Source organism: Myotis davidii, unplaced genomic scaffold (assembly GCF_000327345.1).
Source record: "Myotis davidii unplaced genomic scaffold, ASM32734v1 scaffold594, whole genome shotgun sequence".
Lineage (NCBI taxonomy): Eukaryota > Metazoa > Chordata > Mammalia > Chiroptera > Vespertilionidae > Myotis > Myotis davidii.
Genome location: NW_006285787.1, coordinates 427,392 through 451,126, shown reverse-complemented (window position 1 = coordinate 451,126; position 23,735 = coordinate 427,392). Strand labels below are relative to the sequence as shown.

Below are 23,735 nucleotides of genomic sequence, written 5' to 3'. Positions count from 1 at the left end.
AAAGGAAGAGACTTTCTTCTTTTATTTTATTTTAAAATTTTTTTTAGAACATACTTAAGAAAACATGTAATTAAGTTCGTTCTCTGTCTTTGAAATACATGTAAATCTTTGAAATACATGTAAAAACAAAAAACAAACTCTTGCCAGCTTTTTGACTCCAGAATGTCTTTGTCAAGGACGGGCCTGGCAAGTCACTTTGAAATGTAATCATCAAGGTAGGTAGCACCCCCCAGTGTCCCAGTTTCTGTGGAGGATAGGAGTCTAACTTTGGTGCCCTAACTTCCAAGTTGCAAAACTACCTCTGTCCATGCAGATGTGTTTATTTTTCCTTTGTATGAGCCAGTTACCAGGTGAATCTAGGATTAACTCTGTGTGATAAATGATGCAGTCAAGTCTTTTGAGGACCAGTTATTGTTTATCTTGAGACCATGCATGTAATGGATGTATTTGCCTGGCTATATTAAAGTATTAGCTTCCTTTCGTCTTTGCCGTCTCTTAGTAGATTGCCTGTGATGTACATATTCTATTGCTTTCATGCTTATTTAATAATAAAACTATTTTATTCTTTTCTACCCATGTGGAGAGATTTTTCTGGGCTGGCAGGAGATTTGTTTTTAATTATATTTTCCTAACAAACTCAACTCAGTTTTTCAATATATGTTCTATCATTTGTAAAATTAGGAGGATGGAGTACATCTTTGAGATTCCTTATAGTCCTATAAATTCTAGGAAATAAAAAAAACACGAACAATTTTCTTTTTAAAAAAATTCTATTAAATTTCTTTCATCTTATTGAATTTATTGGGGTGACATCAGTTCACAAAGCCATATGGGTTTCAAGGGTCTAACTCAACAAAACATCGTCTGCACACTGCATCATGTGCTCATTGCCCAAAGCAATGAACAATTTTCTGAGTGATGTCAGATAGTCTTTTTTTAATCAAAGAAATTAAAAACAGATAATGACCCCCCAAATATTTTAAATCAAGACTCTTATGTCCCCAATAATTTCTTTTTCTTTATTTTTATTATTGACACTATTACAGATGTCCCCATTCCTCCCCTTTACCCCTTCTACCTAGCCCCCCCTTCCCTCTTGACATCACCATACTGTTGTCTGTGTCTATGAGTTATGCATATATATTCTTTGGATAATCCCTTCATCTTCTTTCATTCAGTCCTCTCAACCTTCCCTCTGACAGCTGTCAGACTGTTTCATGTATCCGTGCCTCTGTTTCTATCCCAAATAATTTCTTTATCGCATGTTTCATATCTTTGTTCCTCAAGCTATATATTACAGGGTTAATGAGTGGGGTAACTACAGAATAAAGCAAAGTCATTATCTTCTGCATTCCAGCTTTATGTTCTGATGTTGGGCTTATATACATGACCATCACTGAGCCATAGAAAAGAGAAACCACAGCCAGATGGGATCCACAGGTGGAGAAAGCCTTTCTTCGTCCAGCTGCTGAGGGAACCCTCAACACAGCTTGTAGAACCAGAGCATAGGACACCATGATACAAATAAAGGGAATAAATAAGAGCAGAGAACTTAAGGTGGAGCTAGTTAACTCTATTGCAGGGTATCTGGTACAGGTGAGGGCCAACAGGGGACCTGGGTCACACAGGAAGTGGTCAATGATCCTGGAGCCACAGAAGGACATTTGGGAAATAATAGTGATAGGAATCAAGAACCAGAGGAAGCCAAGTACCCAGCAGCTGACCACAAGATTGGTGCAGAGACGTCCAGTCATAATGGTTGGGTAGTGTAGAGGCTGGCAGATGGCAAGGTATCGATCAAATGCCATAACAGCCAAGAAAAAGCATTCTGTAGAACCCAAGGAGAAGAAAAAATAGAACTGGAGAAAGCACCCAGAGAAGGAGATGACCTTGGTGTCAGAGAGGAAGTTAGCCAACATGTTGGGGACAGTGGAGGTGACATACCAGATCTCCAGGAAGGAGAAGTTGGCGAGCAGGATGTACATGGGGGTGTGAAGTCTCTGATCCCAGCGCACAGCACAGATGATCGAACCATTGCCCATGAGGGTCAGGAGGTAGACAACAGAGAAGAGCACAAAGAGGAGGACCTGCTTCTCTCTGGGGCCAGGGAAGCCCAGGAGGATGAAGCCAGTGATGGTGCTGGAGTTGTTGAAAAATTTCATGGGTCTGTGAGCTGCAAAAGACCATCAAATCATTGAATGACTGTATATACATACATGGGGACCCAGGTATGTATTGACACCACCATGGGGAATGCAATAAACACTTACATATCAATAGTTACTATTTTTTTCCAAACCTGAAATACTATCCTGGTTTATCCAGGGTAGACTAGCACTAATCTGATCTTGCTGAAATAGGTCTCTGATTGTCTAGGTTGGTAATATGTTGCTGAAAAATCCATATAAACTGTGCATCCTGATGTTATGGATCTAATGTTAAGATACCTGTAGCAGAACACTTGTAAAGAAGAGAAAACTTTAAATTTTTTGCTCTCTCTCTTAATCACGTCAAGGCAGAATGACTTTGGATGGTTACACATTTGCATAATGACTTTATGTTTTTCTGAGTAAAAAAAACCCCTACCCCAACCTTTGCTAAATAATTCTGCATCTAGATCTTGGTTTTGGCTATTATAGCTTCTGTAAATAGAAACATGAAAAATAACTTATTTTTCCATTATCTTGAATATAACATCAATTAATCAATAATAAGGAAATTTCAAGTGTTGGCATGGTTATCCAAGGAGTCTGCTAGTGGTCTCTTTGGAATATTTAAAAACAGTAAGACCTCCCTGGATAAATGGCAGAAGGTACCAAGGGAGAGCTAGTTGACTATAAGGTACTTCTTTGTTTGCTTTTGGACAGCATGAAAATGTGTGACAGGGGACCAGCAAACTGAATAATATTTTGGAACTTATAAAATATGTACAAAAGCCTCCCTCTCTGAGCCAGATCTAGTTTTGGATTTTACATTTCTATGACATGGGTGACGCATGTGGCCAATAACATTTACCATGATCCTGCTAGTCTATGTATTAACTTATATCGCCTTGGGTCTTTTAGTGGCTTAGCTGTGGGATGAACTGGTTTTGGTTCTTGTACCATAAACTTACACTTTCTATATGCCCTTTCCTCTTTTTTCCATTTTAAGCATATGTGACTATGGACTGAGATTAAGTTTCAGATACCAAAGAGTCATCTTTTTTGAAAGTGAACTTAAACCAGACATAAAATATTTAATAAATATTTCCATTATTTCACATTAGTCTCATTCAGGATGAAAATATTCAGAATGTGGTCTTTTCTGAGGCAACCATTTTCCCAAATGCCCCATTTTTTGAATGGGGCTGTTAACAAATGTTGGGGCCATGAGAATACATCAACTACTAATGAATTGTAGGAGTGACTCAAAATATTTGCTATAACATGTGAAGGTCACTTATGGACTTTAAATACCATAATGTTAAAAAGTCCCTTTTAGGCCTATAGGTTTACCCCCAACTGAGAGGAAAGTCATTTAGTCTTCAATAGGTCAAAATAATTTGTTACTAATTATTGGGCAGCTTTCTTTTTTAAAAGAATATATTTTTATTGATTTCAGAGGGGAAGGGAGAGGGAGAGAGAGTTAGAAACGTCAATGATGCGAGAGAATCATTGATCAGCTGCCTCCTGCATTGTTCATACTGGGGATCAAGCCAGCAACTGGGCATGTTCCCTTGACCAGAATCAACTCTGGGACCCTTCAGTCCTCAGGCTGACATTCTATTCACTGAGCCAAACCAGCGAGGGCTGGTTGGGGCATCTTTAATCAAAGTGTTCTGCAGGGTGTTTCTAAATGTTTATTTTTGTGTGATAATAACTTTGTCCATCATCTCAAAATATTTTTAGCACTTTGAATAGTTTAGTTAATATTCAAGGACTTATTTTCCTGCTCTAGTCTATTGTTCTATGTCTTCCTTTATTTTACCCTTCACATTCAACTCACCAGCAAGATGCTCTTGTTTCTAAAATATGACATATAATTCACTTCTCTTTGTCTTCACTGTCATCTCCCAAGTTCAAATTATCATCCTTTCTTCCTTGGACTTCTGCGGAAGCATCCTAACAGAGCTCCTCGCCTCTCCTTACCTTTGTCCCCTCCATTTCCACACAGCAGCAGAGTATGCCTTAAAAATGAAAAAACAAAACCAACAAAACAAAACCAACTCAAAACAAATGATAATGTTAGACTTTTGAGTAAAACCATTCCCTCTCAGAATAACTCTGTCAGAAAGTCTTACAAAGCTGTTTAAGAAAACAGGGAGGTATTCTAGAATACAGGAATGGCCATCACCATTTTATGCTCAATTGAATATATTTAACCAGACTGTATTGTTACTCACCTTAGGCTGGTTGAGTCATCCTTCATCCATTGCTGAAGGCTCTGTGCACACAAGTATGAGTCAACTAACAACAATCACTTTTTTTTGGTTTACTTGTTAAATTAGTCAATTCCAGAAAGGTTGAGGTAGTTTACGTCAGTGTGAGGAAGACATTCCCTGATAATTTAATTTTCCTTCAAAGTTCAGTACAGTAGAAATCTTGGTATGTTCATTTGTTGGCCCTCTCTCCACAGCCAGTCCAGAGATGTTTCATGACAACTCAGTAATTTCCTTTAGCTAGTTTGTGAGGGGGCTGCCACATCTGTAACACTGGGAAATCTATTTCTGGAAAATACTTAAAAGTAAAGTAAATTTTCAAGTTTGGGATGAGTGGTAGGCAGCTGGATATAATAGAAAAAGCATTGAATTTAGAGTCAAGAGATTTTTTTAACTAGTTATAGGAAATTAATATTCAGATTTCTAAGCTATAAAATGGGCATAATTATGCCTTCTTCAAAGGGCTGTTATAAAGATTACTGAATGAGGTAAATATCTGTGGAAATATCTTGATAATTGCCTGACCCATGCTTAAGAAATATTGGTTATATGTATATGATCATAGCAACTTCAAAGAGAGCTATCAGTAAAGACTAGTAGATTATATTTTTTACTCGTCTAAACACTACATAACCTTATTACCTAGATCAGCAAAGGAAATTCCAAACTGAAACTTCTCAAAAGTTTCTCTTTTACTTTCATAGAGAGAAGAGATAGTCTTCTTGGCAATAATTGCAGAGGAGAAAAGAGGGGAAATGGTTACGATAAGGATCCTAGATTGTGTCTGCTGAAGGGGGGAGGCATTATAAGCAGAGCCTGCCAGGAAGTAAGCCCTGTTCTTCCTGGTCCTTGAGGATTCCTTTACCGCTTCCTAAAAGGAACAGTGTCAAGAGACACCTCTATGCTTGTTATTTACTTCCCTTGGGGCCTGCCTCAATTTCTGTTTTTATTTTTTTATTTTTCTTCTGTTCAAGTTTAAATGATGCCTTTTCTTTGCTTTAAACCTCTCACAGATAGAATTAAATACTAGTGTTAACAAATCAATTGATTGATTGTTTGATGAATTAACACACCAGTAAGTCTGTCTCTAACTCCCCTAAGTGCTTACTATGTGGTCAATGAAAAATTTTACAAACCTGAAGGAGATAAAAGCAGCTCCAGATGCTCATAATGGACCTGACATTCACAACTAGGCCTCAAAATTATTATAAGCTGGTCTGCCACTCGCAGATAGGTCATGCTGTTCTGTTATTGGACATAATCTCACAAGTAAAATCTGTCACGCCCCAGATAACTGCTGATCTTTCTCTCAATTATAGATGAGTTTGTATTTTCTACTGCTTTATATTAATGGTATCGTACCATTTCTATTCTTTTTTGGGGGGAGGGGTAGTTGTTTTTTTTTTTTAACTCAGTAAAATTATTTTGAGATTTAGTCATGTTGTACCATGCTCCTTGCTGTGGAGCAAGATGGAGCTGCAGCGGTCCAGGATCCTCTCTGGGGCCCCCTTCATCACCAGCAGGGGCTCAGCCGTGTTGGGGTTCTTGCGAATGGACAACTGGTACTTGTTGGTGGAGTCGAAGGGTATCTCGATGATTCTGGGGTACCGCTCTCTCATCTCCTTCAAGGACTCACAACACCGCTCGATACACTTTGAGTACCAACTCGCAGGCTCGCCAGTCACAGCTGACTTCAGGATAGGCAGGTTTTCCTGGTTGGCCTGAAATACGGCTCTATTACAAAGCCCTGCGATTCTGGACAGGGCGAGCCAGGTAGCTGAAGATTTGGTGAAGGAGACACTGTTCTGATTCTCCGTGGTGTCGGCTTTGTGGATATGATTGCCAAACCACATGTGGGCCACCGCCATCTGGTTCTGAGTCAGAGTTCAAGTTTTATGGGAGCAGATGGTGGATGTGGATACAGCCTCTTAGTTCTTCATTAAGCAGTTTTTCTGGGCAATGCGTTAGGCAGTGAGGGTCAGAAACACCGACAGTGGCCAGCAGACCTTCGGGCACATTGGCTACAACGATATCAATGAGGAAGATGATGGTCTCAAGCCTGGTATATTCAAGGATCAGTGAGAGGATGAAGAAAGACACCCCCAGGAACACGGCCACACCGTAATGAGTGGACTAAAACATTCGATTTCTGCAGTGCTGAGTCTGGCTGCCTCCCAGCCCAGAGGCCAGCATGGCCATTCTTCCCATGACACTGTGGTCTCCAGTGTACATGACGATGCAGTTGGTTGAAAAGAAGGCAATGTTCCTTGTCTCCAGGGGGTTTTCATTCGTGAAGTCCAGAGACCTGGCCTGGGGCTCTGATTCACCGGTGAGTGAGGAGTTATCCACCTTGCAGCTGGTGGCAGATACGATCCTGAGGTCAGCAGGGATCCAATCCTCGCCTTTTATTTCTACCAAGTCCCCAACATCCACCTCCCCCGTGTTTATGCTCATTTTCTCACAATTTCAAATCACCAGGGCTTGCTGTGGAACCATGTTTTTGAAGGATTCCATGATCTTTGAGCTCTTAGCTTCTTGATAGTAGGAGAACCAGCCAGTGATGATGATGACAGCAGACAGCACCACACCGAGGTACAGATTATCACTCTGAAGTTCCTTTTCCGTGGTAGCTTGGATGCCATAAGCCAAGAAAGAGAATCGCTCCAATCCACAGTAACATTGAGAGCCCCCCAAACAGCTGCCGGCAGAATTTGACCCACTCGGGGGTGGTGGGAGGCGAAGTGAGGGCGTTGGGACCAGCTCGAGCCAGGATCTGTTCCGTAGTTGCGATGAAGTTCGTCAAGGCTAAGTTTATGGTCATCCATAGACACTTCTTTATTCAGCTCATCTATATCCCTCTCTTTCTTGGCCTTTTCTTGTCATGCTCTGAAACGGCCGCAGGCTCATATTTGTCACGTCCAACCCACTTCCCCATGGTGGCGGTGGTCGGCACCCGGCACTGGGCCCTGCTGCTGGAGAATCAGAGGAAACAAGAGAGCAGGGCGAACAGGTGCAACTAGGGAGAGGCGAGGTGGGAGCTCTGGCTGCCATGGGGTGGGATGGAGGGGAGGTTGGGCCAATGCCGCCTCCGCCTCCAGAGTTGCTACCACTGTTGCTGCCCAGTGTCTGCTCCTCCCCCGCCACTGTTCCGTGCCCCAGACTACCCCCGCAGCTCCCTCTTCATTCTCTTAATAGTGTCTTTTGAAGAGCAAATATTTTAAATTTTGATTCGAGTCCAGTTTATCACTTTGTTCTTTTATGGATTGTGCTTCTGGTGATGTGTTTAAGAAATCTTTGCCTAAGCCAGAGTCACAAAGATTTTCCCTTATATTTTCTTTTAGATATTTTATAGTTTTAGGTTTAATAACCTACAAACAATTTAAGCCATTTTTTGTGTATTTTGTGAGCTGTTGAAATATTAAAGTTTATTTTTTTGATATGAATATCTAATTATTCCAGCACAATTTATGAAAAATGCTCTCCTTTCCACACTGAATTGCTTTTGCACCTTTGTTAAAAATCAGCTTTCCATGTATATGGTGTTATTTCTGGATTCTCTATTTGTACCATTGATCTATTTGTTCAACTTAATGTCAATGCCACATTGTTTTGATCATTAAAATTTTATAATAAGCTTTTAAAAATCAGATAGTGTTACTCCTCCAACTTCGTTTTGTCTAGTCTAAGTTCTTTGCATTCCGACATGAATTTAAAAATTAGCTTGGCTTTCAGTCTAAGCTGGTGGCATAGGATGATCCTGAACTCACCTCCTTCTAGGAACACATCTAATTTACATCTGAAGACAGAGCATTCCCCTGAAGAAAAACTGAAGGCCAACTGAACAGCTTCTGCACACGAGAGAGAGATGACACAGAAGCAGGTCTCTCTGCAGCCTGCTCTAGCTCCAGATTCTAGCCATGTGACTTTCCTCAACTGTAGTTCTAGCTACAGCTCCTTCCCAGGTGTGGCTTGTCCCCTGGACTTCCTGTAGACCACATCAGCTTCAGGTACAGTCCCAGTAGCTTACTTCTGGGAATCCCTACAAGTCACACCAATCCAGCTTTAGCTCCAGGTCCTGGTGTGACTTGCCCTTGGCACTACCTAAGGCCTGAGCCCACTCCACCTACAACTCCAAGTGGCCTGTCAAGAGTGTCCCAGTGCAGCTTGCCCTTGGCCCCTCTCCATTCCAGCTACCACTCCAGGCCCTGGTAAGGTTTGCCCCCAGTGACCCACCCATGCTCCAGCTGGTCCATCAAAGACACCCAGCACACACAGTCTACAAAGGGGTAGCTCCTACACAAGGTCACTCCTCTGTCTAAATCAGGGGTCCTCAAACTACACCCCGCGGGCCACATGCAAATACAAATATTGTATTTGTTCCCATTTTATTTTTTTACTTCAAAATAAGATATGTGCAGTGTGCATAGGTGAAAACACTGATTATAAGTATGCTCAATGAATTTAGTGAGAAGTTTAACAAAGAGATAGGAAACAAAAATTGGGATAGAAAACATAAAAAAGAACCAGTCAGAAATGACGAATACAATAACTGAAATGAAGAATCCATTAGAGGAAATCAACACCACATTAGATGAAGCAGAGGGTCAAATAAGAGATTTGGAAGACAAGGTAGCAAAAAACACCCACTTGGAACAGGAAACAAAAAAAAGAAAAAAAAATGAGGAAGTTTAAAGAACCTCTAGGACAACATCAGGCGTACCAACATTCACATTATAGGGGTACCAGAAGGAGAAGAGAGAGAGAAAAAGTGACCCAAAAAATGTACTTAAAGAAATAATGCATGAAAACTTCCCCAACCTGGTAAAGGAAACAGACATCCATGTCCAGGAAGTGCAGAGAGCACCAAATAAGATGAACCTAAAAAGATCCACACCAACACACATCATAATTAACATATTATAACATCATATTATAACATAATATAACATCATAATTAAAATGACAAAAGTTAAATCAACAAGGATTTTTTTTAAACTTCAAAGTTGGCAACAAACAATCAAATAAACTTAAACTGTATATCAAATAGGTAACAATCATATTACAGAAAAGTGAAAAAGGACGAGTCCAGGTAAATTTTAGCTACAGTACTTTCACCCCTCTCAGTCTGAAGATAAAAGAACCAAACGAACTCCAAAGAAAACTTTAATTTAGCTAAATAAGTTAGTATGTTTATTGTTAATAGTGGTATGGGTATAGTAATTCTGAAACAAGTTTATGTACATTATAGAATTGTGCAAAGAAGTAAATATATTTATTTTCTTAGGAGCCAGACTTCTCATGGTGAGAGAAAGGAGCTATAAATATAAAATGGTGAAAGAAAAGAATAATATGAAATGGCTATTTTCCACAGTTTGTCCACTAAAAGGACGAGCAATGACACCTTAGTAGCTATGAACACACCTAGTGATCTCAGGTTCAAATATCACTCTTCATGAAAAAGAAAAGGGGACCTTAGCAAAATGGCTGAGTCCAGAGCTACGTTTGGGATAGTAAGCCTGGACCACCTTGTGATAGAAGTAATAATTTTCTCAAAAAATTACAGTCGTAGAAGTTAGCTGAAAGGAGCTTCCCACTGGCCAAATCTGGGGCAATCTGAGCTTCAAAATAAGTAATAATAATAATGAGTTACAACCGATTGAATGAAATCAGAAACCATGGATCCATATAAACAAAAGTAAATAAGTAAGGAAGAAGGAAAGACCCTTACAGTAAAATGTTAAGTAATAAATGCAGAAGGGATGATAGAGTTTAAAAACCACTATCTGGCAATCCTTACAGTAATGTTCTGTAAGGATAGTCACATAAGTTCAAATAATCTCCCCACAGGTTAGTTGTTAATTACAGATGGGAAAATAGTAATTTACATTAGAGAAAGTTGGAGGACATGTCCAGGATTTGGTGATGGAGCTAATATCACCAATATAGGAACAAGTCACAATCATCTGCCACCTGATAGGATCAATGAGGAGAACACAGCATCACTTTTGCGGTATTCTTGCCAACTATGCATAACCGGACTCTACTGAAGTATCAGATGAACCAAATTGAGGGGCATTCTACAAAATAACTGGCCCCATCTTTTCAAAATGTCAAAGCTAAAGGATAAAGAAAGACTAAGACTGATTCAGATGAAAGCAGGCTAAAGAGACATGACAAACTGAAGTGTAACAGGTGATCTTGGCTTAAATGCTATCCCTCAAAAATTCTTACTACACAAGATTAGTAAAACAATGGGTGAAATCTGATTAAAGTCCATGTGTTGGAAAACAAACAAACAGAAGCAAAATCAGCTTGCCAAAAGTTCATTCTATTTTTAGATCTGAGTAAAACTTCATTGCATCTGTATTCCACAACTTTATCCATTTATTCACGTAGGTTGTTTCCATGTCTTGTCTATTGTAAATAATGCTTCTTCATATTCTTACTAGCATTTGCTATCTCTCTCTTTTTATTTTATTTTATTTTAACACATTATATCATGTGTTAGGTAATATCTCATTATGGTTTTGATTTGCATTTCCCAGATGATTAGTGATGATGAGCATTTTTTCCCCTATATCTGTTGGCCATTTGCATATCTTCTTTGGAAAGGGACTTTTCAGGTCCTTCGCCCATTTTTAATAAGGTTATATGTCTACTTTTGCTATTGAGTTATAGGGTTTCTTTATATATGTTGGAATGAACCCCTTATTAGACATGGTTAGCAATTATTCTCCCATTGCAGAGGTTGCCTTTCATTTTGCTTGTTGTTTCCTTTGCTCTACAGAAATGTTTTAGTTTGGTGTAGTTTCCCCCACCCCCATCTTTTTATGCGTTTGTTATTTTTTAAAAAACGATGTTTTTATTGATTTCAGAGAGAGGAGGGGAGGAGAGAGAGATAGAAACATCAATGATGAGAGAGAATCATTGATGGACTGCCTCCTGTACACCCCCTACTGGGGATTGAGCCTGCAACCTGGGCATGTGCCTGACTGGGAATTGAACCCTGACCTCGTGGTTCATGGGCTGATGCTCAACACTAAGCCACACTGGCCAGGCAGTTGCTTGTGATTTTGATATCATGTCAAGGAGCTTTCTCCTTGTATTTTTTTCTTGGCGTTTATAGTTTCAGGCCTTACATGTAAGTCTTTAGTTTATTTTGAATTAATTTTAATGTAAGATATCCCAATTTTATTCTTTTACAAGTTGATATTTATTGAAGAGATTACCCTTTCTTCATTGTGTATTCTTTGCATCTTTGTCATGATTAGTTTACCACATAAGTATGGGTTTTATCTGGCCTTTCAATGCTATTACATTGGTTTATGAGTCTGTTTTTATGCTAGTGCTACTCTTTTGATCGCTGTAGCTTTACAGTAGAGTTTGATATAAGCATGTGTGATACTTCTAGCTTTGTTCTTTTTTTTTAGCTAGACAATTAATTTATTGTTATTTTTCTATTTTTTTCTCTTTATTGTTGAAAGTATTACAGATGTGCCCTTTGTCCCCTCCCCCCCGCCATTGACGTCTTCACCCTGCCCCCGCCCCCCAGCTTTGTTCTTTTTTCTCAGGATTGTTTTGGCTGTTCAGGATTTTCATGGTTTTAATAAAAATTTTAAAATGATTTTTTCTATTTTTGTAAAAAATGCCATTGGAATTTTGATAGGGTTTGTATTGAATTTATAGATTGTTTTGAGTGTTATAGACTTTAACAATATTAATTCTTCCAATCTACCCAAACAGGATATGTTTCCATTTTTTGCCTCTTATTCAGTTTCTTTCATTAATGTTTCATCATTTTTAGTGTACAAATTTTTACTTTCTTGGTTAAATTTACTCCTATGTATTTTTCATTATGCTATTGTAAATGGGATTGTTTTGTAATTTCTTTTTTTGGGTAGTATGCTGTTAGTGTATAAAAACACAACTGATTTTTGTATATTGTTTTGTATTACTGAACCTTATTGAAATAGTTTTTTAGTTCTAACAGTTTTTTGGTGGAGTATTTAGGATGTTTTTAAAAGTTGTATTTATTTACTTATGTATGTATTTATTTATTTATTTTGGTAAGATCATGTCATCTGCAACCAATACAGTTTTATTTCTTTCAAATTTGGATGCTTTTTATTTCTTCTTGTTTAATTGGTCTGGCTAGGACTTCCAGTAATAGTCCTAGCCAGAGCAATTATATATATGCCTAAGTGACCGTTGGACCAGTAGCTATAATGAACAATGACCACCAGGGGGCAGACACTCCGACTGGTAGCTATGAAGCCCACTGACCACAACACAGGAGCTGCCGAACTGTGGTGACTTGGCAGCTGTGGTTCTTGGGTGATGCACCCAGGAACAAAGAGAAGGAAGCCCGATTCCAGGGTGCATCACCTGCGAGCCACCCTTTCACAATTTGGGACCCTCAGGGGATGTCAGAGAGCCGGTTTCAGCCCAATGCCCACAGGCCAGTTCGAGGGGCCCCACCAGTGCACGAATCTGTGCACTGGGCCTCTAGAGTTGAATAAGAATACTGAGAATTGACACTCTTGTCTCGTTCCTGAATATAAAGGAAGAGCTCCCAGCTTTCACCTTTGAATATGATGTTAGCTGTGGGTTTATCTCATATGGCCTTTATTACGTTGAGGTATGTTTCTACTATACCTAATTTGTTGGAAGTATTTAAAACTCATGCATGATTAAATTTTCTGTCAAATACTTTTCTGTATTTACTGAGAGGACTATATGATTTTTCTTCTTCCGTTTGTCAATGTGAAGGATCATAATTATTGACTTGCATATGTTGAAACCACATTTTATCCCAGAGCTAGATCTCACCTAATCATGCTGTGTAATTTTGAATGTAAACTGTAATTGAAAAATAAAATTTAAAAAATGAAGAAAAATAGTTTTCAATAAAAATAAATAAATAAATGTTTCCTAGTGATGCCTGGCTAATGATCCCCAAACCATATTTCAGTGATAAGGGTTACATAATATGTTTTAAAATATGCAGTAGTGGAAGTATGGTTAGTAAAAAGAAAATGAAATAAAGTAGTTACCTGATTAGGTAAAAGGGATTGGTGAAGGGCAGGAAGCAGATAATTTCTTAGACATTAATTTTCATCTGGTGAGACTTTTCCATTGATTGGATTATCATGTAATGATTAGTCCAACCAATTCAGGTCAATCTCACATTTTTTTAGGAAAGTTCTTTTCATCCATAGGACATATAAAATACAGATTGTTACAGAATTTGTATAGTTTCTTTATATATTGTCCTGAATGTCAGGAATGATTGTCTAATGAGGAAATATGAATAGTATATATATTTTTATTTAAATTGACATTATTGACATTTTTGTGCTAGGTTCTGGGAATATAGAAATACATAAAGCATAGTCTCTGCTCTTAAGAAATTCACAGTCTAATAAGGATGGGGAGGCATGTAGAGATGGTTTTGTGAACAGCTAACTATAATACAAGAAAGAAGAAAGGACATGTTAAGTAGAAGTATAAGTAATGTACTATGGAAGAGGCAATTAATTCTGCCCAAGGAAAGACTTCATTAGTGTCCTGGCACTTCGGATTTTGAAATGGCTCCTTCAAAAAGTTCACACCTATTTTCCAGTTTCTTAAGTTCACTGACAGGAGACTCACAGTTTGAATTCATTGGGGAATAAGTCACTAAGTCACAGACCAATTTTAGGAACCTCTTAGAACTTTCTTCAGGGCATCCTTCATTTCTTTATTCCGAAGGCTGTAGATCATGGGGTTGAAAAAAGGGGTCAAAACTGAGTAGAACAAAGTTGTGAACTTCTGCATGCTCTCTGCTTGTCCGGTCCCTGGGCTTACATATGTCATCATCACAGAACCATAGAATAAAAACACAACGGCCAGGTGTGAGGAGCAGGTGGAGAAGGCCTTCTTTCGGCCAGCAACAGAGGGGACTTGGATTACGGCCCTCAGCACCAGCGTATAGGAGCCAATAATGTAGAAAAAGGTGGCAAATATGAGGAGGGAGCTCATGGTGCCACACATAAGAACAGTCCCTGGAATTGGGGCACAGGTTGAAGCCAGGGCCAGCAGAGGACCCAGGTCACACAGAAAGTCATCAATCACATTCAGGCCACAAAATGGTAGCTGTGTGACGAGTATCACCGGAATCAGAAACCAGAGGAATCCATACACCCAGCAAAAAACAACCAGGCTGCTGCAGAACTTAATAGTCATGACGGTGGGGTAGTGCAGGGGGCGGCAGATGGCCAGGAACCGGTCATAGGCCATGATGGAGAGAAATAAGCATTCGGTTGTGCCCAGTGAGAAGAAGAAGTACAACTGGAGCAGGCATCGCGCAAAGGAGATAGTTTTGGTCTTGGAGAGGAAGTTGGCCAGCATGTTGGGCACATCAGAGTTGACATAGCAGATCTCCAGGAAGGAGAAGTTAGCTAGCAGAATGTACATTGGGGTGTGGAGCCGGTGGTCCCAGCGCACTGCACACATGATGGCCATGTTTCCAAAGAGGGTCAGGACGTAAGTTACTAAGAATATGGAAAAGAGGAGGATCTGTATTTCCCAGCGGCAAGAGAAGCCCAGGAGAATAAACTCACTCACAGTGTGAGAAATGTTACTGGGCTCTGAGGTCATTTTCTTCCATCCTGTGAGGATTACGACAGAAATTACATATACAAAGAGAATTTTGCCTCCTGATTCTTCCCCAGGAGAGTGAGCACATTTTCCTGATCATAGGGAAAGGGGTCTAGACCAGTGGTTTCTGTTTTTAATTGGGCACCCCAACAATACAGTTGTTGAGTACAGTATCTTATATATGACTATTTGCTTTTAAACTGTATACAAACTACTATCAATCACTATAGTAAATATTGGTAAATATTTTGACAAAAACTTTCTTAGAATTAAAATAAAAATAGGAATTCAGATACTTCCTTTCTGCATCCTTCATTGGGTTTCCTGGTACACCCAACTCTGAAGAACATTGGTCTATACGATACAGATAGGTGGCTGGCTAAAGCTAACTTGAGATGTACAATGGAGGAAAGAAGAGGGGACATCTGTAATGCTTTCAACAATAAAGATAAACTTTAAAAATGAGATGTAAACTTTAACATGGGCAATTCAATCCTGAAACAACTAGAACTGACAAATATACTGAACAAAACAGTGATATCAGGTAAGTGACATAACGGAAGGAGCATGAGATAGCCAGGAGTGAAAATAACTACAGAGTGACTTTAAGCAAGTTACAGTTTAGCTATATTAAGTGACCATTTATAGGCCATTATTAGTATACTAGAGGCTCGGTCCCTGCAGGATAGGCCGAAGATTGGGCTGAAACCGGCAGTCCAACATCCCCCTAGGGATGTAGTAGTGCATAAAGTGGCAGGTGGCTGTGGAGGAGCCCATGCCCAGACTGCTCCCTCTCATCCCGGCCCTGCTACACCTGCCATCGTCACTTGGTAGCGCTGCAGCGGCGGTGGGAGAGGCTCATCAGCCATGAACCCTACGGCTGGCACCTGTCAGTCAGCTGAGTGGCGCTCCTGCTGTGGGAGTGCACTGACCACCAGAGGGCAGCTCCTGTGTTGAGTGTGGTGGTCAGTGCACATCATAGAGATCGGTTGACCAGTCGTTTGGTTGTTTGGTCACTTAGGCTTTTATAGATATAGATTTCTCTCTTTGTAGGATGGTGTGGTACATTGGCTCCAGACTTTGATATTATTGGAATTTTATGGAGGAACTGTTGAAAGGTGTAGATTTCTGGGCTCCAGCTCGGGTTTGGGCATAACTGAGCACGGGCTTTGGGATTACAGGTCTTGGCTCTCCCACTTCTCAAGGAGCATTTCCTCAGGGACAGACTTAAGTTCTGAGACTATGTTACTTGCTCTGTAAAATATGAATAATAATACCTCCATAGCAAGGATGGTATGAGAATTGCATAAAATGATATGTACAAAAGCAGTTTACAAATTATAAAATGTTATAGAAATGTAAATTATTAAAAACCATTCAGGAATTTTATGTTATTACTAGAGACCTGGTGCATGAAATTTGTGCACTTGGGGGGGGGCATCCCTCAGCCTGGCCTGCACCCTCTCACAGTCTGGTAGCCTTGGGAGATGGAGTGGACCTAAACCATCAGTTGGATATCCTTAGCTATGTTTATATGGGTGTGTGTATGAATAAGAGGGCACTCCTCAGTCCTCGCAGACCACAACCATTACAACTCCCTAATAAGCTTCCTTTTAAGACAATTTTTTACCCATCAAACACACCAGAGTGCTCATTTTATTCTGTATTGACTGCCTTCCTTGTAGGGATTACCATTATAGTTTTCAATGATCATTATTCATGGTGGCCAAGACATGGAAACAACTGAAGTGTCCTTCAATACATGAGTGGATAAAGATGTGATACATATATACAATGGATTAGTACTCAGGCATAAGAAAAGATGAAATACTGCCATTTGAGAAGCATGGATGGACCTTGAGAATACCATGCTAAGCAAAATAAGTCAGACAGAAAAAGTTGAGAACTATATGATTTCACTTATATGTGGGATATAAAACTGAAAGCAACACATGAACAAACAAGAAAAACAAACAAAAACTCATAGACACAGACAACAGTATGGTGGTTCCCTGAGGGAAAAGGGATGGGGGATAGTAAAGGGTAAAGGGGGTCAAATATATGGTGGCAGAAGAAGATTTGATTTTGGGTGGTGGGCATACAATGTGATATGCAGATAATGTATCATAGAAATGTATACTTGAAACCTATAAAATCTTATTAACCAATGTTGCCCCAATCCTATATAATAAAAGGTTAATATGCAAATTGACTGAACAGTGGAACTACCAGTTGCTATGATATGCACTGAGCAGGCAGACAGGCAAGCAGTTAGGGGCCATCAGGCAGGCAGGCAGGCAATCCGTTAGAGGTGATCAAGTAGGCAGGCAGAGTGGTTAGGGGTGATCAGGCAGGCAGGCAGAATGGTTAGGGGCAATCAGGCAGGCAGGTAGAGCAGTTAGGGGTGATCAGACAGGCAGGCAGAGTGGTTAGGGGTGATTAGGCAGGCACGCAGGCAGGTGAGTGGTTAGGAGTCAGCGGTCCCAAATTGCGAGAGGGATGTCCCAGATTGCAAGATTGCACAGGCCAGGCTGAGGGACCACCCATGCATGAATTTCATGCACCGGGCCTCTAATCCTATATAATAAAAGCCTAATATGCAAATCGGCCAAATGATGCAATAATCGGTCACTATGATGCTTACTGACCACCAGGGGGCAGATGATCAACGCAGGAGCTGCCCCCAACCCGCAGGCCCCAGGCTGTCAAAGGTGGGTGCCAGCGGGGGTCCCCCAATCACGTTGCTGGTCACCCCACAGATCGGCCCTGATCACCGGCCAGGCTTAGGGACCCCGTGCACCGGGCTTCTAGTAAATTTAATAAAAAAAATAAATGATAGGATCATTTCCCTGATAGTTACACTGTAGATTGTATTAAGGCCACCTAGTAGAATCTGCCAAGCTTCCTTAGTGATCCTTCCCACACTTCATCCCCACTCTCCACACACACCTGTGGGATTTCCTGGGAAATGAGGATCAGCTGTGCTCAAATGTTCATAACAGAGGAGCGCCAACAGATATTATTTCAACATAGGCAGCCTTATGAAAATCAGGTTTTTGGTGCAATCTTTTTTCTTCCTGGTGTTCTTTAATTTTGTGGTTTATTCAGCCCTGGAGAAAGCCTAACTATTTTGAATAAAGGGGAATAGAGAGAAGTATTTCTGAAATATAGGCTTTGGCCTAGGCAAAAGTTTAATCTAGATGAAGTTTGGAATATGGGCTTACATCTTTGCTTCATCTCTTTTTCTTTCTCCCCCCCTCCCCCCCCGCCCTGCTTTTCCATTTTAAGTGCTCAGAGTTCACATTCTCTGTTCAGGTTTTCTTATCCGGGGACAAAGAAATCCAATAAACGCATGCATAGGCTTAAATCCAGCATCTGTGAAGATTTTAGCAGATGGCACACTCACCAAATTTATTGGAGCGGCATTTACTGGCGGAAACTTGCAGACCTGTCACAGGTGTGCAGGTCCCTTTTGCTCATTGTAACTACAGTGGCACACAGAGATCTAGGATACTCCATTCCAAGAGAGCACCACAACCTTTGAACTGTGAGTTTTCAGATAACTGTGTCATTAGGGAAGTGCTAACCTCTTCCTTAATGCTATTTTAATGTCAAGATGAAGAAAACTTGGCTCTAGTCCTGTTCCCAGGCTCAGAGCTTGTGGCTGGGGGAAAAGGGGACACCAGATCTTCTCCTGGTGTGATTGGGGGCTGTGGTTCAAGCTTTGCAGCTGCAGTTGTAGGAAATGATAAAGCAAACAGCAGGATTCTTTACATCAGCCACGTGACAGAGAAAGTAATTGCCTTAACCACTGGGCAGCAGTTGCTCCATTTCCATGGAGGTTAACAGGAGGCAACTTCCTCTTTGGGAGGGCAATTTGAAAGGGATTAGTTTTGAACAAGTTAATCCTTATGTCTAACATGTATTTTGTTTTGGGAAGGGTTTTCTTAATTACTCAGTAGGGGAATGATAGGATTATGGGTTCTATTTTATATATGAGGAGATTAAAGACTGGGAGAGGTTAAACCCAAACTAGTGAATGACAGGGTCAGGACAAGATTCCATGCTTTTGGCTCTTACTTTACAGATTTTTTTTTTTTTTTTACTGCTTTAGAGGACCTCCAGAATAATGTCCAAAATGTCCCTTACTGCAGGGAAAAAAAGTTAATTAGATTAATAAAATGAGTAACTATAGCTAGTGTGACACATCATTTGAAGGGAAGAAGTGAGGTCTTCCTAATACCCCCAATCATACCACTTAGGTAGAATTACGTTCTTTTCATTTTTATATATCTTATTTTTTGTAATAAGTTATAAAGCATATACATATTTCAAGAGCTGAACTGAATGTATTCCCAAGTATGGTCATAAAATGGCATCAATTGGCCATTGAAAATGAGATGTTGAAGGTGTTATTTCATGGCAGTAATTTAACAAAAAGAGAGGAGAGGTGGTCCCCCTCAAATAAACTGACATGAGTAGGGCAGAGAGGCAGTTATAGGTAGAGTTATTTTACCTATAACTGCAGATCATACCTGACCTGTATGATCTGCAATATTCAGCTCCCCATTATTACCCATAACCTGAGGCAAATCACCATTCATCCATTTACACAAAATCAAGATAAATGAAGTAAAATAAAAAGAAGATTTAAAAAATAGAGAAAATAAACTAGGAAGCAATGATAGATACTGAGGAGACATGGAAAAGGGATACAGCCACACATTTCCTTATATTCTGGGATGTTATAATTCTATTTGTTGGAGCCTTTGATTTATCATTATTTTCATCATTTAAGAATTTTTCACTAATTAGATGCTATTTCATTTCTACCACTGCCTTCCTGAGTCTTTATTTTCCAATTGTTTTTGTAGTATAAAGGATGATTGAGTCAATGTGTTATGTCCTAAGGACTCACTTAAGGGAGTAGTTGAGTTCTGTTCCATGTTCACATGTTTTCTCCTGTACTCTGGAGGAAATAAAAAATCTGTCAAGTCAAGCCTTCTGTTTCTTGGAATAATGTATTGCTCATATTCACTAGTCTCAGAGATATCATGGATTAGAATGGATATACAAAATCACATTTTCTTACTGATCTGAACTCACTGAATCTTGGAGCAGGAAGAGATTTAAGGGGTTCTCTAAAGCTCTCCTTCAATCAGCAGTAAGACCCTCTCTCTTCTACCTTCTTGCTAGTTGGTTATCTAGCTTCTGCTGGAATAATCCATGACAAAGTGCTTGCTGAAAGGCAAACAGCTTTCATTTTTAGAAGTTGTAATAAACTTCCTTGTTCTCTCTTACATTCCTGGGTAATTTTGCCATCTTGATTTATCCTGTTGGTCTTACTTCTGCCTCAGGGAAGAGAGGTTAACACTATGTGACCATCATATGCAGACTCTGTTAGGATTTTGAACATGCATTCTCTTTCTTACTCTTCTAACAATTACAGAGGTAGTGACTGAGCCATATGAAAGCCACAAGTAGCAGTGCTAGGCATATTGAATTCTTTCAACCACATTATACTGATTGCTCAGAATAAGTCTACATAGTAGCACTTAAAAAATATTTGAGGAACATTAAACAGACTGTCAAACCTCAGAGGAAAGGCAGGGGAGGGTGGGGAGGGGAAGAGATCAACAAATGAATTCATATATGTATATGCATAACCCATAGACACAGACAACAGGGTGTTGAAGACCCGGGGGGAGGCGGGGAGCGGATGGGAGAGGTCAATGGGGGAAAAAGGGGGCACATGCAATACTTTCAACAATAAAGATTAAAAAATGTATTTGAGGAAGGTACACATGTGTTCTTTGAGTGTTCTCTATTTACACTAAGCACTCTTGGTTCCTTCAACTGAATATGACATACTTCCCAGGGTGCTCACCATCCTAGGTGCCTTATTGTGATTGTTCTATGCTTTCTAAGATGTGATCTTACTAAAACCAAACACAATGTTCCTCATACTTTGACTGACGCAGTGCACAGTAGTATTCTAGTAATCTCTAGAAAGTCATGTCGACTTTAGTTGACATTAGCAGTAACTTTATACTTTTACTTTTATTGTATTATCATTTTACCAAAGCCCTTAGAGTTTGTTCACAAGGATTTCTTTAAAACCAGATTGGCCCCATCTGATGCTTGAGTCATTATTTTTTTAAGTGAGAGATGTTAATGACTGAATTTCACCAAGTGTTTCAGTCTATTAAGATTTTAATACTTTCAAATATTAGCCTTCCCTCCTATTTTTATTGAGTATAAATTTGATAAAATTTCTTGTGTGTTTCACCTACATCTTTGATTAAAATATTATGTAGAACATAAGAAAATGTTTTTCAGATCACTTAAAACTTTTTCTAGGTTAACACCTACTATTATCAACAATTGTAGAAAGATAGCTAAACTAAAAATAGATAAATAATACAAAGGTGATAAAAATGACCTTGTATTTCTGGAAAACATTCTGGCAAAAATTATAAAACAAATGGCTTATGAAAAAAATTTAAAAACAAGTTTTGGACTTTAAACTGGTATCCTTGTTCAGTTTTTAAAAAATGTTCTTTCATTCTCCAAGATTCTTTGAAGACACCATTAGTGATTTTTAAATCATATCTGTAAATTGGCTCTGCACCCTGGGATATAATTTGCCTATGTCTAAAAGTTTAAGCTTATTTAAAACTAGAGGCCCGATGCATGAAATTCGTGCAAGGGGCTTGGTCCTCGCAGCAGCCCGGCTGCCTCTCGGCCCTGCCCCCCACCTCCCGCCCACTGGTCGTCCTGAAGGTCCTTCTGCCGTCCAGTCTAATTAGCACATAGCTCTTTATTATATAGGATAATTGAGTGCTGTTTTATTTTATTGTCATGTCAATCCCTCCTTTTCCTGGTGAAATTATTTTAATAATATATATTGTTTAACCCAATTTATCCCAGATAATGTCATTTTAACATGAAATTGCTTTTAAAAACTACCAATGTGCTCTTTTGCATTTTTAAATACCAGGTCTAAAATATCCAGCATGTGTTTTATGCTTATAGCACATATCAATTCAGACTAATTTCAAGTACTTCTCCTTTTGGAAAGATCTTCCTTTGGAGCTGTCCATACTCTATTTTAAATTGATGGGTTGCATCTCTTTCTCTCTCCAGAGGAAAGACATGGCCTAGTCTTTTCCTTTCATCTCATAAACTTTGCAAATAAGGAGACTTTCACCACAATGCTATCAGATGGTGGTAGAAATACGTTCTTTCTTTTTCTTCAGGTTTTTTTCTTTTCTTTATTGATTAAGGTATTACATAGAAATACTTTATTATTCAGGCATTAATCCAGCTAAAAGCTCACTAAATTCCTTAGAGAAACTCATTCTTTCTTTATAATCACTTTATTTCACTTGTCTCTTAGTATGTTTGTCTCTTCCTCTCTCTCCCTCCAGTTACTTATTTCCTTAGAGTTACTTCTAAGATGACAATATGACTTTGGATTTCTGACCCTGGGAAATTTAAGAACTGGCTACAACACTACCCATCTTATATAGTTTCAGTACTTATGTAATTAAAGAACAATACTTCATAACATTTTTGGCAAAATGTTTTTAAATATCAGCATTAACTTTTTATTACTGTCCATCATGAATTTAAGTTCATTTTCTATTAACTATCACTTAGCCACCATTTATTGAATATTGATGTGGTGGGTACAGTCTTTTCAAGCTTATCTTCTAAACTTCATAGCTGATTGCTGGCCTAAAGCATTTTAAGAACTGAGTGAAAGTTCATGGAGGGCCTACTGTATTCTTGTTTACTTTTCAATGCAAGGGATGTTTAAGGATGTATATTTATATTTCTGCATGTTGAAATGTCTTAACAATTAGGACTATTCTTCTCAGTAAAGTGAAGGGACATTTTAAAAAGTGAATATGAAATCCTAGTGTAGATTGTGGGAGTTAGGTTTATATGACCTCTATATTTCTGGATGAAGGTTGCTAATTTAAGTATGAAAAATATAATTTTTCTTTTGATTTTCAAATTAGCACAGATAAATAATCATGATAGCAGTGTTGGTGAAGGTGCAATGAAAGGCTATTCAGAAGAATTGTTGGAGAGAATATAAACTCATAAATAATTTTTCTGGCAGGTAATTTGGAAACACCCAGATCTTTAAAACATTTATACCCATGAAATAACAATCAGAGGTCTAGAAAAAATTAATAACAAGCAAGTTCATCACGATTTGTGTCATGATTGACCTACCAGGCAGGGTATCATCTCCCCTTCACATGTCAATGAAGTCAGCCTCTGTGCCAGGGCTGAGGAGAAAGGGAACATTTCCAACAGGGCATCTGAAGGCTGCATTTCACTTTTGGGTGACCAACACCATTTCATAAGCCTAGGACAGGAATTAGACAGTAAGTTTAAAAATTCAAATGCAGTGTTGTGAGAAATAATAATAGCCACCAACTTCCAGAGAGGATTTGTGTTGTTACTTCTTTTCCATTGGAAAGAGTCACATCTCATCTTCAGTTTACTTTTCTTCCCTACAAGAAACAAAAAGGCAAATATTAGTTTCCAATGTGGCTTTTACTTTTCTTCAGTAAGTTTTATGTTAAGGAGCACCCTATAGTTTAGAATAAATGTCACAAAACCCATGGCAAATAGTAGATAGGATGAAATGAAGACAATA

General features: G+C 39.1%; 2 protein-coding genes and 1 pseudogene across 3 annotated transcripts; all 3 read right to left on the bottom strand.

The window, feature by feature from the left end:
• Window positions 1-1,201: 1,201 nt before the first annotated feature.
• LOC102754591 (olfactory receptor 11G2) lies at window positions 1,202-2,208 on the bottom strand. Its single transcript, XM_006756777.2, has one exon. The coding sequence runs from the start codon at window positions 2,160-2,162 to the stop codon at window positions 1,206-1,208; it is 957 nt and encodes a 318-aa protein (XP_006756840.1). The 5' UTR covers window positions 2,163-2,208; the 3' UTR covers window positions 1,202-1,205.
• A 3,648-nt stretch (window positions 2,209-5,856) lies between these two features.
• Window positions 5,857-7,464, bottom strand: LOC102754304 (annotated as a pseudogene). The gene has a single exon (XR_435299.2). The product of XR_435299.2 is annotated as a sodium/potassium-transporting ATPase subunit alpha-1 pseudogene (transcript).
• A 6,487-nt stretch (window positions 7,465-13,951) lies between these two features.
• LOC102754034 (olfactory receptor 11H6) lies at window positions 13,952-15,058 on the bottom strand. Its single transcript, XM_006756776.2, has one exon. The coding sequence runs from the start codon at window positions 15,056-15,058 to the stop codon at window positions 14,117-14,119; it is 942 nt and encodes a 313-aa protein (XP_006756839.1). The 3' UTR covers window positions 13,952-14,116.
• Between the last annotated feature and the right edge of the window lie 8,677 nt (window positions 15,059-23,735).